The following is an 18,479-nucleotide window of genomic DNA, read 5'->3' as shown; positions in this document are numbered from 1 at the left end:
TTGAAAAAAAATCATTTGGATTGAAGTAGCCAAATGTAAACGATCGTGTAAAAAAAGTAAACGATCGTGTAAAGAAATCTAAACGATCGTGTACAAAAGAATTAAAAAAATCGTGTACCAAATTTTTTTAAAAAAACCATTTAACGATCGTGTAACAAAATTAAACGATGGAATTAAAAAGATAAATTGTACCTCTATCTAAACGATCGCGTATAAATTGTAGTCATATCTAAACGATCGCATATAAATTATAACCATATCTAAACGATCGCCTTGTAGCCATTTTTAAGCGATTACGTATAAATAACCATATCTAAACGATCGCGTATAAATTATAACTATATCTAAACGATTGCGTATAAATTATAGCCATATTGAAACGTTGTCATATATATTGAACCATATATAAACGTATATATTGAACCATATTTAAACGATCGCATATAAATTGTAGCCATATCTAAACGATCCCAAATATATTACGCGCGTGGTTGACGAGGCATTTTCGGTATTTTACATGGACCTATGAGCTTTTTCCGTTTTTGAAATTGTTCTTAAATATTTTGCCGTTTTTTTATAGTTTTGAAAAGACCCATATTTGCTAATGAGTATCTTTATTTTATAAAAATTGTTTTGCTACTATTTTTACAATTTAAAAAACCTTTTGTTATTTTTTTTTCAAAGTAAACCATAAAATTTGCTTATTTGCTTATCAGCCCTTCCTTCGATCTTGCCGCTGACCCATCCTACTGGACTCCGAAAGCTCAAAACCTCGAGGGAACACCAGCTGAAATCGGTCATCAGATGAAGCAACCGAGAAACAGAATGTTTAGGGTTTAAGGGTTTTAACTCTTAATCTTCAACCATCTTCTCTACATTTCTTCTCACTCGACACATACCATTTTCCTTTCACTTAGCTTCTATCACATTGGTCTCAGCATATACCATGTACGGCGATCCCCAACAGTTTCAGCAGCAGCATCAGCAGCCGCCGAATCAGCATCCTCTTGGTGGGGATTTCTCAAGAGGCCCGCCCCCGCCAGGGCCACCCATGATGAGGCAGCCATCTGCTTCTTCAACTACACTTGCTCCCGAGTTTCAACAGCACCATCATCCTCGCCATCCCTCTGGCCCTGCTCCTCCTCCTTACGAAGGTAAAAAAAACTCTCTTTTCTGTTATCTAGTTTCTGACGTTGCGAGTTTCTTCTGCAACCCAAGTCGTTTTAGACTTTCGGTTGGTTGCTGGAATTTCTGGGGGTGTTGTTAACTTTGTCAATGGGGCATTGGATGTGTAGTTTGCACTGAGAGTGTAAAATTGATCGTAGTTTCTTTCTTTGTATCATCGGTCATTTTCCCAGAAGGGAGCAAGTGTTTTCAATTTTGAATTGTTTAGAAAAGGGGTTTATTGCAGCAAAAACCTTTGAGAAAGTCTGAGCTCAATGAGATGGTTCTTCCATGCTCAATTTAGCACATGCCGATAGTTCTTCTTGTTGGTTTCTAGGTTTATCTCTTATTTGAAACATGATTTTTTTTTGATGGAGGTGGGTTGACCTTGATCCATATGCCCTCTCAATTATTCTCTTCTTTGTAGTCTTTAAATTCCCCATTAAGTTCTAGAGTATAATTTCCATGGAGCTGTATTTTTTTTTCTTAAAGGGAGAAGAGAGAGGTCTCGCTGGTGTGGCGGTATCTGTCCTCCCTACTCTTCAACAATTTAGGCTGAAGAACTAGTTGTTTGCATAGGTAAATGTTGATGGTTATTGGGTGAATATGGTGAAAAGCTTACCAAGGATCAAACCATATTTATCAATTAAGGAGGAGAATTTAGGAAGGATTTGAGAAGGGGATAGCTGTTAATGCATCAAGCAAGTCTTTTGACTAGGGTTTTTCTAAGCCGAGTTTTGGAGAAGTGCTATCAAGTCTTGCATTATATCATCTTCAGAAAGGACTTCTTCAGGCACTGAATTGAGAGCCAAACTACCATCGTCATTGCTACTTACACTAACAATGGAATCATCATCTTATACTTCTTGTGTCTGGGAAACTTTTGTAGGAGGCAAGAGGTACTTTTTTGATGAACTTTATCTTTGAGTCTGGAAATGAGATAATAGTTTTACTTTTAGATGGAACATGAGGTGGAGGATGAAGATTAGAGGACCAAGTACTTCCCTTTTTAGATGCAAGATGGAACTTGCAAAACAACACATCTTTCCTCTAAGTCATCCGGATTAAATCCATCTTCCTTGAAGAGGCCATCAAAGCACTTAAAAGACTTGAGGATGACACCTCTTGCCAATGACTTAAGGGACTATCTTTTCTCTCTGGAGAAGTGTTTTGGAAAATGTTTCAATAATTTCTTGAATTTCTTAGGAGCATAGGAAGGCTTTAGACATACATGGGAAGAGAAAAAGTCATTTTTCCCCTTTAAGTTGGAGGAAATTAGAAAAACAGTTTTTGGGAGTGACATGTATAAGTACTCGAGCTTGGATGGTGTTTCCATGGTTTTCATCCAAGATAATTGGGATCTCTTAAGGTTGAGCAGAAAAGTGTTTTTAAAGAATTATTTGAGAGAGGTATCTTGAATTGTTCTCTAGCCTTGTTTGCCTCATTCTTAAGAAGGAGAATTCCAATAGGGTTCAGGATGTGGATGTCAGACCTATTCCTCCTCAATTCGCCCTTTGGGTTGAATGGGCCTTTTTTGTGGATGGCGGGAGTATGTGCAATTCTATCGGTCATGTGGGGAAGGTGGAACAACAGGGTATTTAGGGAGTGGAAAGAGACCCTTAGTGATGTAAACCAAATATGAGAATTTTATTAATGTTTAAAAGTTGTGAATACAAGAAGATAAGTAGTCTATTTATAATAGAAAAGAAAACTAATCCTAATCCTAATTAATAAAAGAAACTAACCCAAAGCCTAATAAAACCAAAGAAACTAATCCTAACCCTAATTAATAAAAGAAACTAATCCTATTATCTTTATCCTAATTAATAAAAGAAACTAATCTTAATCCTAATAAACGAACGACTTGACCATCATACCCTATTCCTACTACATCATTCTATCCCTCCAAAAAAAAAAAAACTTGTCCTCTGAGTTTTAAAATGAAAATGAAGGTACAAATAAAAAAGTAAGCCACTTGATGGAAACATCTTGGAACATTCAACATAGAAAAATATCTATCTTCATGATCAAGCCAATGAATCCAAGAACTAATCTTTTAAAATCCTTTATTGTAAAATGAATGTGCAGAATTTTCAGAAAATGAGAAAAAACCCATTTTGTAAGGGTGAAGAAAATTCAATTGGGGATCGGTTTTTTGCACTTCATTAAATTTGTGTATGGGTTGGTCAATAGACTTCAATAAAAGGGAACGAGATCCAAATTCGAACTGGGTTTGTGTATGTTTTAGGCAGAAATGAAATACATGGGTCATGGGTCTTTTGGGTAGGGTCTGAAAAAAGGGTAATAATTTCGCAAGACCAAATGGGTTGCCAAAAAGCTTAGTTGTCTTCTTCTCCTTTGTGTACACTTGCAAATGGGTTGCCAAAATGCTTTTGAGGATCTTCTTCATCAACCACATGATTTTTTTTCTTTCTTTCCCACAAGCGATGTGTCTTTCATCTTCTTGGTCAGTTTTTTTGGTTTGGTCACCTCTGCCTTGCTGATGAAATACCCAATTTTTTTTTATTCAAGACATGTCATCTCCCCTGTTGTTTTGTAGTTGACTGTAATTACGTTTTCAAGTTCTTCAAATCAATTTGCCCATGGGTATTTTCTTCTTCTACCTCTCCAACGGCTTTGATTTCAACAGATCTATTTTCTGAAATTGAGTTTATGTGGTGGTCAAATTTGTTCAAATTAATTGCAGACAAAATAATTTCATTAATTCTCGGTGTCGATTTTCCTTCCGATTTGGGTCGCTCAAGCTCCACTTTGAAAATAGTTTCGTAGTCTTCATTCCCACAGATGATTTCTTTATTTTGTTTATTTTTCTTCCTCATCCGGTTCAAGATGTGCAATCTTGCATTGGTTTTGTTTTTCTTTGGTGACTTTTGTTTCGACGCTTAGAATTTTAGAGACGTTTTCTTCCGTTTTTTAATTCTTGTGTGGGTTCCTCAATTTTTGTTCATCACTCACACCTTTACAATGAATTTCTTGAATTACATCTTTTTTAAGTTCTTGTAAATGTTCTGAAAATTGCTCCATGTTTTGAATTATCTCTCCCAACAATTGTTGGATTTTCTTGACTTCCTTCTTCATTTCTTCAAAACCTTCACGATTGATGTACAAATTGGGTGTTCTTGAATAAGCTTTTTGGGTGTTCTTGAATAAGCTTCTTCATCATAATTGTTGTAGGACCGATTCTTAAATTTTCTTGCGTATTTTAGTCTTTCTTGGTTGTTCTCTATAATAATTTTTGTCCCAAATTGTAGTAGTTCTTCTATAAAATTCCATTCTTGCAAAATCTTGACACATTTTTTTTTTTTGGGAATTTTATGGGTTCCTCCTTGCTAGATGTGTGTTGTGCGGCAACAAGCACACCTCACAAAGCTCCCTCTTGTGATTGGTACCACAAAGAGTTTCTCGGCCTTCCACCAATGGCAATCAATGTTGACCCAGCCTGCTGCTCTGACACTAAAATTGATATATGCCAAATATGAGAATTTTATTAATGTTAAAAAATTGTGAATACAGGAAGACAAATAATCTATTTATAATTGAAAAGCAAATTAATCCTAATCCAAATTAATAAAAGAAACTAATTCTAATCTTAATTAATAAAATAGATTAATCCTAATCTTAATAAACCAAAGAAACTAATTCTAATCTTAATTAATAAAAGAAAGTAATCCTAATATCCTAATCCTAATTAATACAAGAAACTAATCCCAATCCTAATAGATGAAGCATTTGACCATAATACCCTATTCCTACTACATCAGATTTGGTCCCTTGCTCATTTTCATGTCTCTTTGTGGATAAAAAAACCTCTAGTATTTCAGATAAAAGAATTTGGTCATTGGAAGCAAGTGGAGTTTTCTCTATTAAATCTCTTGTTAATTATTTGTCCTTTGCGTCCCCGTAGATAATCTATTGGGGTAGGGTCTTTGGAAAACTAAAAGTGCATGGAGAGCAACTATCACTATATAGATTATGCTGTTTGAAAACTTAAATTGTGCTACCGTCATGCAAAGGAAGCTTCCCTCTCACTGCCTTTCACCTCAAATTTGTCCACTGTGTTTTGGATAACCAGGAAGACTTGCAACATTTACTTTTTGAATGTGTTAAAAAGTGTGGTCTCGTTTGCTCCTACATTTTAATCTTTGTTGGGTTTTTGGATGTGATTTTTGGAGCAATGTCTTGCAGCTTTTGGTTGGGCCAGCCCCTAAGAAGAGGCCTAAATTGCTTTGGAGCAATGTGGCTAAAGCTTTGGTAGTCGAATTATGGTTTGAAAGAAATCAACAAGTTTTCCATGATAAAGCTTCCCTTTGTTAGATTGTTTTGAGTTTGCTCGATTAAACGCCTCTTCTTGGTGCTCACTTTCAAGAACCTTTGAAGATTACTCAACACACGAACTAAATCTGAATTGGTGGGGGTTTCTCTCTCCTTTTTTTAGAAGCAGTTCTTGTTTGGTGGCTTATGTTTTCTTCTTGCCGTGTACATTGTATTTTTGGCTTGTTTGATTCCTTCTAGTTTTGGTCTTGCTCCTCTTGTAATAGTTGTTGAAATTTGGATATTGGTTATTTTGGTTGCGTTATTTTGTTTGCTTTCTCAAATTTGGACATGATAGGGTTGCTAAGAGTGTGTACACCTAGTTGAGATGTCCAGGTGTACCTCCTGGTGCTAGACATGTTCTTTGTACCTTAAGACTTTGTCTCTTTTCAGTTTTCATTAATTCAATGAAAAGTGATTTTCCTTTTCAGTATATACATACATACATATATATATATATATATACACGAACTATTTTTCTTGATTGGAATCCCTTCTTGTAGAGAGAGTTCCCTTTTCGTGTGGCATTGTTTTTTTCTTTTTTGTGCTCGTGTACTCTTTCATTTTTTCTCAATGAAAGATGTTTTTATAAAAAAAAGAAAGAAAGAGATTTCAGGCTTACTAGTCTCATCACTAGTGTTTATAAGGTCTTAGCTAAGGTCCTTTCAAATCATTTAGGGGAAGTGCTCCCTTCAACCATCACTAAGGCGCGGGGAGCTTTTATAGCGAGGAGACAGATACTTTGGGGATGATTGGATGATTGAATGCTTGATGGATTTGATAGTTTTTCCTTCCGTGGTAAAGGGAAAGTTCTATGGTGATATGCTACCTGGTCTCTCTTATGGTGCATTTGGAAAGAAAGGAATAGTTGATTTTTTGAAGATTATACGCTTTGATTCTTTTTGGGCTTTTGTTCGACGTACAATCTCTTGGTGGTGCACAAATTACACCATTTCTTTTCTCTGTAATTATAGTCTTTTTATGTTTTTTTTAACAATTGGAAGACTCTTTTTTATTAGTGCTTTTTGATGATTTTTTAACAAGAGGCTCTTCTCACCCTCTTGTCCCTAGGCTAGTATTTAAAGCTATTCCGTCTCATTAATGAAATTTGTATGTTATTTTGGTGACATTCTCTCTCACCAACTTGTCTTCTACAGTATAGCTTCTTTTTTGATTTCATGACAATTTAAGACCTTCAAATGATGGATGTAAACATTTCTCCCGATCAAAATCTAGTGTTTTTGAAGCATTACTTTAATGTGTCCTACATGTTGTTCTTTAAAGTGTCACTGTGTGGGGTGAATTAAAGCACATCTGTTCTTGAAGGGCTTAAGTGCAAAGCAAAAAACAAAAAGGGCCTTTTGCTGCGAGGGCATGATTGAAAACATAAATAAATTTTTTATACAAAATATGTCATCATAAATAATAAGTAATAACTAACAAGAAAATGATAAATTTCTGAAATTAGAGTATTGCAAGAGATTGAAGAGAGAAATGAGCATTTTCTTATGAATATTTCTTAGTTTCTTTATGAAAGGCCTACTGGTGTGAGGTGCATGTCTCACTGGGCCTTTAGATAGGCTCCCTCTAGAATATGCTTGGGGTGGGGCCATTGACTTTTATTATTTTTTCTTGGAAATTTCTTTGACACTTTCTAACAAGTCAAAGATGTATTTGTTGCAGCCCATGGTGATAGTTTTGCTGCCAAAAGAATGAGAAAGCTTACTCAAAGGAGGGCAGTAGATTATACTAGTACAGTCGTGCGATACATGCAGGTAATGCTTGGAAATGGACATGACAAATCTTGTCTTCTGACATGGCTCTTGTTCACTGTTTAATTCAATTTCTTGCCTTTAGCAGCTGAGGTTTTTATTTGAAAGATTGTCAATGCATCTTGGCAAATTGGAGTGGTCTTCATGTGGTTCTGCCTCTGTCGATGACTAGTCAAATTGACTGAGACAGAGGTCGAACAATTTGTGGCGGCTACGGTTTAATAAGATAAAACCTTAGAGCTTTGATACAATGATAATTTTATATAATATATTGAATAAATCAAGGTACATAATAGCCTATTACATTGGTGAATAAATAGAGACCAAAATACTAATAGAGGAAAAAATACTAATAGGGATAAAATTAAATTCATAAACCCAATAAATGCTACTTTCAGAGATTCATTAAAAGAAGTGGGGACTGTATTTTCTCACAATGACTCTATGCCGCTACGTCGTAGACTTTTGTAAGTAGCACCACAAACACTTGCCCAACAACTCCTTGTTTTGATGGTAATACTCGAAACTTAGCCGTTTAAACTATTTGTTAACTAACAAGATGTGAGTTCCCTCTTCATTAGAAAAAAAAAAAACTCATCCTCGAGTTATGAACTAATCAAGCTGCTTCTTTCGATGGTTTGAAAAAATTTCCACCAGGTATATTTGAAAGGTTATATTGTAAGTCCTCCTATCATTCATACGTATGAGAGAAGGATAAATGGGGGGAAATAGCTGAGAAAAGGACTTAGATCAGTGGGGACCATCGAGTGAGGGTTTATGAGGGTTTTGCTGGGATCATTTTGGGGTGTGAAGAACTTGGAGCTTGAGAAAGCTTGTGGAGAGGGAGGCGCTTTCAAATTGACCCCTATCGTGTTCTTATTTTAATTTTCCTTGTATTTGTTTTATTTTGCTTATATTTGTGATATCATCTGGTTATGAGGTGTTGCCTGGTTTCTATTTTGAATATAATCGATACAGGGATGTATTTTCCCTATTTTTCATCCTTGTTGGGTATTTTTTTGAGTGCAGGGACTGAGGATGTCTAATAAATAGCTACCTAACTAAGATTAAACCAAAGCAGCCAGTAATTGAAAAAATAGAAGGCTGTTAAGAAACCTTTGACAGAAAACAGACTCAACCATAAAAGAACAAGAACAAATGCCTTAAGTAATACATTGAATAAGACATCTACATCTCATATGGCGTGGTACATCACATAAGTCGAGATGGAAAAGATAATGTGGCTTGCGTCTTTTTTATTGCATAGGTGGAGTTCTCTGCTGTGTTATCTTCTTCAACGATGTTTCTGCTTAAGGTTCCAGAGGATGCTGGGTTGGGTTGTGCAACTTTCTGGTTGAATGTCTCTTCTTCATATTGTCATATCTTCTTCTACGTTTTGGGTTTTAAACAATACTGCCCTACCTTCTTTCTTTCTTCTGTCTGTACACATACATGAACTATAACTTCCTGTCTTCATCTTCATCAATTTACTAGTTTGTACGGATATGATGAGGCTGCTAAGGGGCTGTCAACCTAGTTGAAATGTCGGGGTACACCTATTGATCCCTAGGTTCATTTGCTCATTATATAACTCTCTTGTACTGTTAGCTTTTGTCTCATTATTGTCACTAATAAAAGAGACTCGTTTCCATTTAGAAAAAAGGATCTTATTACTTGGCATAGGTTTGAAGAAGGAAAGTAAGCTATTCAAATTAACAAAGGATGTAACCTCCTTAAAACAAAAGAAAAGGACTGTCCCCCAATTGAAGGTGCAAAGGTGAAATCTCTTCTTCCCACTGGGAACCCCTCCATACAACCCTTTTACACACTAGTAGGGACCCGTCTGCTAAGAATATCAACCACTAAATTGAAGAGAAAAGGGGTGAGAGAGTCACCCCACTTAAGGCCTTTGAAAGCAAGAATCGTAGCACTCAGTCGGTAGTAGGGACTGGTCTGCTAGGAATATCAAGCACTAAATTGAAGAGAAAAGGGGTGAGAGAGTCACCCCACTTAAGGCCTCTGAAAGCAAGAATCGTAGCACTCAATCAGTAGTTAATGAGAGAGGAAAAAAATTCACGTTCCTTATGCTGCTCTACATCCAAACCCACCCCCCTTTTAAACTCAATTTCCAGAGAATGTTATCCGGAAAAGCAAATCCTCATATGATTGAAGGTTTTCTCAAAGTTGGTCTTAAAGATGATACCTTCCCGATCTTCTTTCCTATAGTTCTCATTCTTCTATGCTCATTGGTAACGCTTGGTCAAATATCTGCTTACATATAATGAAAGGCCCTTAGGACTCCGAGATTGTGCTATGAAGGACCTTTCTCAAAACAGTCAGCCAATGTCTTGGCTATGATTTTATAAAGACTCATGACCAAGCTATTGGTCTAAAATCCTTAATCTTATGCCCTTTTATTTTTAAGTACGAGGGAATGTAAGTTTCATCATTGGAGAGTATGTCATCCCTCTCTTGTCCATCACTCTTCTTATCAATGTTGCCTTGATTTTGTCATGATTATCAAAGAAAATGAAACAAACACACCAATTACTTCTACAATTGTTTGTCTTAAACACCAATTGACCCAACTAGTGAGTAAGAGTAAATTTAATTATGTATCACTAACACTCCCCTCATTTGTGGATTTGAATTATGAAGAAGAACACACAACAAATGAAATTCAATATTAAATGGGGAGGAAACAAGCATAGGACCTCCCTGGACCACCTGCTTTAATACCATCTTAAATTACCAATTGACTCAAAAGCTTATGCCTGTGGGTAAGGGTAAATTCAATTATATATCACCAATAGTTTGTTTCACAATATAATCTTTTCTGTAGTTAAATTGAAAAAAAAAGCATTAGACTTACACAGTTGGCTTTTGTGAGAATGTAATGTAGTATAAGTTTAATTATTGTAGTATGATAATATGATCAATATACTTCTTAAAACAGTAAAAGTTCTTTTTGTGCTTCACTTCTCCCTTTGTGATTTTGTGGGGTGGTTACTGTGCTTTTGTTTTAATTTCTAAATTTTTTTTCCTCAATGTAACTTCTTTTTATCAAAAAAAAAAAAAAAAAAAGAAAAAAAAACCCTGATTTCTATTTTGCTTATGCACTTCATAATCTGTTAATTGATCTGCAGCTTCGTATGTGGCAACGAGATTCGAAGGATAGGACTGTGTTGCAATCAACTCCAGCTGCAGCTATCGATGTCAGTGATATTCTTAGTTTGTTGAAAAAAGAATTTCTGAACTAAATCATTGTTGATATCATTTTTGCTCACTTGTTCCGTAAACTTGTACTAGGCACTAGTGTAGTTGTTTTACTATACATTTATTTTCTGAGAGAAGTAAATTTTCTTTTAATAGCCTTTATCTTACCTGAATTCTTGATGCAGATGCTGCCTCCAGCTGCCTATTCAGATAATCCATCTACGAGCTTTGCTGCAAAGTTTGTCCATACATCAATCAACAAAAATCGTTGCTCAATTAATAGGGTGCTGGTAAGTTGAACTTTTCTTAGTGGAGGTAAGATACAATATAATTTAATTTCCTTGACAAAACTTGTGAGGGGAGAAGGCAAGAGACTTAACCTTATTACACCTATTCATGTGTAGGAGGTTATAGATAGGTGATTTTTTACTATTCCATTATCCATATTAGTTAGCACTAGCATGAAAGTCCAAGTCCTATGTTAATCTGCAACTTATATTATGGGCTTTGCTTTACAAAATCATAGTTCTGAAAATTGAATAGAGTAGAAGTTACATTACATTAAAGGTTCATCAGAATATCTTCATCACTTCATGAGAAAGATAGTGTTTTCTGGCATTCTGTGACTTTTCTCCATCTCACTAGCATTTAATATTTCGTTTTTTCTCTTCTTCCAAAGTGGACTCCTACAGGGAGACGTCTGATTACAGGCTCACAAAGTGGTGAATTTACTCTTTGGAATGGTCAGTCGTTCAATTTTGAAATGATTCTTCAGGTATATGGATCCCATAATTAATTAATGAAATTGCATAAAAATGAATGATAAAGGACTGCTGGAACATCTTCATTGGCAGGCTCATGATCAAGCAATTCGGTCTATGGTATGGAGCCACAACGACAACTGGATGGTCTCTGGTGATGATGGGGGATCAATAAAGTAATTTTCTCTCGAAAAGTTGGATGTTTTATATGGTCCTTTTCATAATTTCATGACCATTTCAAATATTTGGTGTAGAATGAATTTGTTGAGCAAATGGTCATTTTCATATTTGACATTTTTCTTGTAGGTATTGGCAAAATAACATGAATAATGTGAAGGCAAATAAATCAGCTCATAAAGAATCAGTTCGGGACTTGAGGTAGTAACTAATAGCCTTTTCTTAAGTATATTCTTCTCGCATACTACTCTTTCGATGGATAAATTTTCTTGAATAACAATGTATACTGAGAAAAACAGGACATGTTATAGGGGTGAAAATTGCAACTTAGAGACAAATAAACAATCTTGTACTATGGTGGTAGAAGGGTTAGATTGTCAAGGCTATGGTGGTAGGGGCAGAATTTATGGAAATGTGCCACCTGCTCCTTACTTTGGTGCTTATCGAATGAAAGAAATAGCAGAATTTTTGATGATAAAAGTGCTTTCTTTAGTTCTTTTTGGACGGTTTCATACAACCTCTTGGTGGTGTACAAATTATTTTGTAATTATGGTCTTTCAATGTTTTTTTTATCAAATGGAAGCCCCCCCCCCCCAAAAAAAAAAAAATCTTGTACTATAGAAAGCATAGGAAAATTCTAAAACGCCTCTCACAACGAAGCTACACAGAAGCTAAAGGTGACATGAAGATGGGTGGAAAATGGAAAGAGAAGGCTGTGCATTTTGGCATTGTGGGAACGAAAAATAGACCACACCTAAACTATGGGCAATTTCCGATTGTCCAATTTAGGGAACCTTCTCTTCCCTTACCTCTAATCTAGAGCTCCTATTGTTTCACTCTCTCCGTGTAGAATAGATATTTGGTACAAATCAAATTTAAAGAGGCTTACATTCTTTTGTTCCTTCGGTTGATTACAATGATCTTGTTTTGAACAGCTTCTGTAGGACAGATTTGAAATTCTGTTCCTGCTCTGATGATACCACTGTCAAAGTTTGGGACTTTGCTCGGTGCCAAGAAGAGCGTTCTTTGTCTGGTAATGTGCTTTGCATTTTTTTTAAATCAATAGATTTTTTGATGGTTAATATCATAATGTCTACTTCTGTATCTAGCAGATCATGTTTTGTAGCAATGATTGGCTAGGTGTATTTATACATTTTTTGATTGTTTAAATTTTCTTTATGTTACTAGGTCAACGGAAAGTTCTCTTTTTCTTTTTCTTTTTCTTTTCTTTTGATAAGAAACAATTTCATTGATGTATGAAATTTGCAAAAAGAGGCCAAAGCCCAATCCAAAGGAGTTACAAAAGATTTCTCCAGTCGGTCAAAAGAGAAGATAGATTGTATGGACTATAGAAAGACTTTCATTTGCACCGTATCATAGCTATATAGATAATGTTTTCAGAAAAGCTATCACAAGAGGTTCCCTTATCTTTATTGCATGATATCCATAAGAAAACACAAACCAAATGCATCCAAGTATTCCTCTTTACTGGGTTAATGTAAAGTCATCTGCAGATGTGGCTGGATAACGCTGCATGCTCATCAAGTTAGATCTTTATTCGCTTTTAGTTGTTTGTCTTCAAGATGCATGTATTTTGGATTTGTTTGTTAAGAATCTTTGAAGTAACCCAGATTCTCTGTTTTGAACTCAGGCAGGCCATGGGTGGGATGTGAAAAGTGTTGATTGGCACCCCACAAAGTCTCTACTAGTTTCAGGTTTCTGCCTTGTTTTAGGAAACTTTTTCCACATCTTTCCGTGAGTGATCTTGAAAATACTTATTGCTCTGGTTGAAAACTTATCAGGTGGAAAAGACAACCTCGTAAAACTTTGGGATGCAAAAACCGGAAAAGAGCTTTGTTCATTGTGAGTAAAATAACTGATTAAAATTTTAATCTAGTTTTAAAGAATAAATATTGATGCTGGACTAATTTGTGAGAAACAATGATTGTGTCTTCAGTCATGGTCATAAAAATACCGTATTATGTGTCAAGTGGAATCAAAATGGTAATTGGGTGCTGACTGCTTCAAAGGATCAAATCATCAAGGTAATTAACTTTTCCAACTGGAGATATTGTTCTAATTTATTGATATCCAGACTTCCCTACTCTCTTTCGTTTAAGTAGTCTTAATTAGTTCTTCTTTTGCAGCTTTATGACATCAGGGCCATGAAGGAACTTGAGTCCTTTCGTGGGCATAGAAAGGATGTGACTGGTAATTGATAACAGTTTGTAGAATGTTTGTTCTATTTTGATGGTGACAGTTTTTATTGACCATCTACGTTTTACATCGTTTTTAAGTAGGACATTTTCTTTCTTTTGTTTCACTTGGCTTCCCCGGCCCTTCATTTATGTACTTTTGTTCATTTAATTAATTGATCAACATGCAGTTATAATGAAAATGTTGTGTTCCTCTTTGTGTTTGGGAACGGGGGGGCGTATTAAAGGTTTTCCTTATCATTTGCGGCACATCAAGTAGAACATCCGAGGCGAGGATTATTCATGAGTTCTGGAACTCATATTTTTTTTTCATGTTACTTTATTGTAAGAAAGAACCTGCAGTATACATTAGGAAGAGGGGAAAAAGGCAAAAGGCAAAAGGCAGAAAAAAAAAAAAAAAGCAGCCGGAGGGCTGGGGGAAGATAGCTCCTCCGCCCAACAAAAAGAACTACACTCAAAGAGCCCTCCGATCAAGGACTAACAAAGAGGGAGGGAAATTACGAAAGGATGAGCTATAGCTATGTCACCAGTTTAAAGCATTTAGCTGTACAAAGTCCCAGAAAGGATCAAACGAGGTAGTCTTATCATTAAAAGTCCTATTCTGTTCCAACCACAAGCTCCATTAAAAGGTTCTAAATAACAATACCCAACGAACAAAAGTTTCCAAACGAGACTTCTAACAAAGAACAAAATTGAAACTTGGGTGACATGGAGCTTTGAAAGCGGAAGGGACTCGTAAATAAACTCATGTTAGGATTTGTTTGCAAACTGCCAATGATGAAGCCTTCCCATAAATCAAGCCAAGCAGTCCCGGATTAAAGGGATATCACTGAAGAATAAACACTAGAGCTTTTTAGTTTTGATTAAAATTGAAAATAGAGGCAGCTTTACTGATTACATAGATTCAGATCAAGGCTGGATTCAAAACCATCAATATCATTGAAGCGCCAATCCAAAAAAGTGTCACCAAAACCTGATGTTTTCCACAAAAGAATCATAAGCCAGGGCAAAACAAAAACAAAAATTCAGCCTTTGTCACCACAGGACATTGAAAGCAGTGCTCAACCACAAGTAATACCACAATCTTCAACTAATGAAATCAAATTCTGAGGAATTTCCTTCTTATCAATAGGAGTGGATAATGATTCTTTAGCCTTCCTCTTCTTGATTCTCCTTTGATTTTGATCTTTCTAATTCTTTACTACTAGAACTTGCAATTGATTCTCCATCCGAGGGGAAGGTTTCTTTTTGAAATCCATCACCCAAAGCCTTTCAAATCTTTCTTTTTGAAGATTTGGACGTGCAGGATTTTAGACTCGAATGGGCTCTTTTTGAAAAGAGATTTTAAGATTTTACATCTAGTTTTTGCTGGTTTTGGTTTTCTTTGTTCATCTCGAATTGTTAATTAGGGCTTCTTGAGAGTTGTTGGTTTGCTGTTGGTTTAGCTTGTTCTCTTGGTTTATATATTTTGGGTTGGTCCTTCTTGTTCCTTATAATCTTGTTGTGTTTCAACTCGTCACTTTGTACTTTGTACTTTGAGCTTTAGTCTCACTCATTATATTAATTAAGAGGCTTTTGTAAGGATTCCTAACCAATATAGACTAATATTTGCTGCTTTAATGGCGAAAACAGAGGCAGCACTCTGTATTATATATTTATAATGCCAAAATGTCAACAGTCACAAGATAACAAGATAACAACAGTTAAGGAAAACAAGAAAAAACATACCACCCCTCTCCCTACGAGCTAGGGTCATCCCGACGGCTCCAGCAGCCTTTTCTAATAACAATGATCAAATAAAACCTAGCTACCCCATTCCCCAAAAGATTCTATTTATAGGCACAAAAACATTCCTCTGGTAGGCCCACTCTGCACGTTCCCCTTTCTAATCCTTCTTTTCCACTTGGCTGTCATGTGAGTTTACTTTCCTGCCCTTTCTTTTGTACACGTTAATAATAGGGAGCTTTACAATACCCCTCGGTTCCAAGTTCACCTTGTCCTCAAGGTGGAAAGTAGGAAATTGTTGATTCATCAAATAAACAGTTTCCCATGTAGCTTCACTGTCATCCAGCCCCTTCCACTTAACTAGCCATTCGTTTGCTCCAAGTTCTTTATTCCAGCGAATGTCCAACACAGTTTTAGGCCATAGTTGCAGCTCGAAATCTTCAGTTAATATCGGTTGTTGATGTTGCACGTTTTGTTGCTTTCCCAACTTAAGTTTTAGCTGGGAGATGTGGAACACATTGTGGATTGCTGCTTTTGGAGGAAGGTCAAGTCTGTATGCCACTGCCCCAATTTCCTCCGTGATCCGATAAGGGCCATAGTACCTAGGAGCTAATTTCTCTGACCGCTTCTTTGCTAATGAATGTTGTCGGTAGGGTCTTAGCTTTAGGAATACCTTGTCTCCCACTTTAAATTTTTGAGTTCCCTCCTCTTCAAATCTGCTATTTTCTTCATACGATTTTGGGCCACACATAAATTTTCCTTTAATGTGTTAATGGCCAAGTCTCTTGCTTTTAACAGTGATTCTTCCTCATTGTTAGGCGTTTTCCTTTCTCCATAAGACAGTAGTGGTGGGGGTGGGCGACCATAGATTGCCTGGAAAGGTGTTGTCTTTGTAGAAGCATGGAAAGTCGTATTATACCATAACTCCACCCACGGTATGAACTGATCCCATTTACTTGGTTGTTCATTACAAAAGCACCTTAGGTAAGTTTCTAAGCAACGATTAACCCTCTCTGTTTGCCCGTTAGTTTGTGGGTGGAATTCTGTGCTCCTCTTTAATATGATTCCCATAGTGGCTCCTCTTTAATATGATTCCATAGTGGCAAATAATTCTTTCCAAAAGTTGCTAAGAAAGATCTTGTCTCTATCAGAGATGATAGATTTAGGGATACCATGTCTTCTCACTATCTTGTCAATGAACTTGGCTGCTATTTACCTTACTGAAAAGGGGTGTTTCAAAGTGATGAAATAAACATTCACTCCTCCAGCTTTAGGCAACCCTTCTATAAAATCCATAGTCCAGTCTTCTAAAACCCTTTCTGGAATGGGAATAGGCTGAAGAACTCCAGCTGGCTTAGTGGCATCATACTTACTTCTTTGGCAAGTCTCACACTGCTCTACATAACGTTTAATGTCATTCTTCATTCCTATCCAATATAACTTCCTGCTCATCCGTTTGTAGGTTCTTAGAAAACCGGAATGACCTCCTAAAATGGAGTCATGGAACGTGTGCAACAGGCTAGGGATGAGAGATGAGGAATTTGATAGTACTACTCGGCCTTTATATAGTAATATACCATTTTCCCATTTATACTTGCCTTCGATTGGAGGGTCCCTCTGTAGTTGTTCCACAGTTTTCTGGAGCTCTACATCTTTTTTTACTTCCCTTGCCACGGTTTCCATGTCTACAATTCCTGTCGTGGTCATAGTTTGCAGTTCGGGGTTCATGTCCATTCTTGAAAGTGCATCGGTAGCCTTATTTTGGAGTCCTGGCTGATATAATATCTCAAAGTCATAACCCAAAAGTTTGGTTAGCCACTTTTGAAACTGAGGTTGAACCTCCCTTTGTTCCAATAAGAATTTCAAAGCCTTCTGATCCGACATAATCGTGAACCTCCTTCCCAACAGGTAATGTCTCCGTTTTTGTACCGAAAGAACTACAACCATTAGTTCTCTTTCATAAATGGATTTAGCCTGAGCCCTTGGGGATAATTTTTGACTAAAGAAAGCTATAGAATGGCCATTTTGAGAGAATACTGCACCCAAACCCAAGTCCGAAGCTTCCGTTTCCACAACAAAAGGGAGGGACTAATCCGGTAGGGCTTGACGGGGATAATGGTCATGGCTAACTTGAGGTTTTCAAAGGCAAGAGTGGCTTCTCCATCCTAGATAAATGAATTCTTTTGCAGTAATTTGGTTAAGGGAGTCGTGATTTCACCATACCCCTTGGCCTATAATAACCCATCAATCCTAAGAACCCCCTTAATCCGGTTATGTCTTTAGGTTGGGGCCATTGCAACATGCTCTTCACCTTTTCCTGATCTGCTTCTACCCCTTTTCGGAAATAGTATGGCCCAAGTATTGGATTTGTGAATGTGCGAACACACACTTTTTTCGGTTGGCATAAAGTTGGTTTTCTCTTAACATAGCAAATACCATTCTCAAATGCTTTTCGTGCTCAGTTATGTGAGAGCTGTAAATGAGGATATCATAAAAAAAAAACCAGTACACAACGTCTTAAGAATGACTTAAATACCTGATTCATGAGGGATTGGAAGGTAGCAGGGGCATTAGTAAGACCAAACGACATCACTAGGAATTCATAGTGGCCTTCATGTGTGCGGAATGTCGTCTTCTCTATGTCTTCTTCCTTCATTTTGATCTGGTGATAACCAGTTTTTAAGTCTAACTTCGAAAAAACCGTAGCCCCATGTAGCTCGTCTAACAATTCTTCAATCACTGGTATAGGAAATTTATCAGCTACCGTGACTTGGTTCAATTTTCTGTAGTCAATGCAGAACCTCCATCCTCCATCTTTTTTCTTTACTAGTAGTACCGGACTTTAGTAGGGGTTGTGACTGGGTCGTATCACCTTTGCCTGCAACATTTATGTTACTAACTTTTCGATTTCTTCCTTCTGCACGTGGCTGTATTTATAGGGTCGCACATTGATTGACTTTTGTCCCGATAGTGTTAGGATGCGGTGGTCAATGGTTCTTTTGGGTGGCAACCCCCTTGGGTCTTCAAAAATGTCGACATACTGGTTCAGTAAGAATTGAATCATCAGCCACTCTTCCCCTTCTCCACGCTGACCCTGCTCTCCCTCGTACCCCCTT

The 18,479-nt window shown here is 36.7% G+C and overlaps 1 protein-coding gene across 2 annotated transcripts in view; it reads left to right on the top strand.

The window, feature by feature from the left end:
• The first annotated feature begins 699 nt into the window (after window positions 1-699).
• Window positions 700-18,479, top strand: part of LOC103503533 (flowering time control protein FY) — a 30,942-nt gene continuing 13,162 nt past the window's right edge. The window contains exons 1-13 of one of the 2 annotated variants that reach the window (XM_051090329.1): window positions 700-842; window positions 939-1,154; window positions 7,180-7,271; window positions 10,415-10,483; window positions 10,670-10,774; window positions 11,164-11,259; window positions 11,339-11,421; window positions 11,552-11,623; window positions 12,358-12,455; window positions 13,078-13,137; window positions 13,225-13,285; window positions 13,380-13,467; window positions 13,570-13,633. In XM_051090329.1, coding sequence (XP_050946286.1) covers window positions 947-1,154; window positions 7,180-7,271; window positions 10,415-10,483; window positions 10,670-10,774; window positions 11,164-11,259; window positions 11,339-11,421; window positions 11,552-11,623; window positions 12,358-12,455; window positions 13,078-13,137; window positions 13,225-13,285; window positions 13,380-13,467; window positions 13,570-13,633 — 1,096 coding nt within the window. In that variant the 5' untranslated portion in view covers window positions 700-842; window positions 939-946. Of the gene's footprint in view, window positions 843-938; window positions 1,155-5,400; window positions 5,594-7,179; window positions 7,272-10,414; window positions 10,484-10,669; window positions 10,775-11,163; window positions 11,260-11,338; window positions 11,422-11,551; window positions 11,624-12,357; window positions 12,456-13,077; window positions 13,138-13,224; window positions 13,286-13,379; window positions 13,468-13,569; window positions 13,634-18,479 lie in introns of those variants that run through there. The other variant, XM_051090330.1, reaches the window with a different exon arrangement.

Source organism: Cucumis melo, chromosome 9, assembly GCF_025177605.1.
Source record: "Cucumis melo cultivar AY chromosome 9, USDA_Cmelo_AY_1.0, whole genome shotgun sequence".
Classification (NCBI taxonomy): domain Eukaryota; kingdom Viridiplantae; phylum Streptophyta; class Magnoliopsida; order Cucurbitales; family Cucurbitaceae; genus Cucumis; species Cucumis melo.
The sequence above is the reverse complement of the archived record's forward strand: the minus strand, read 5'-3'. Positions and strand labels throughout refer to the sequence as shown.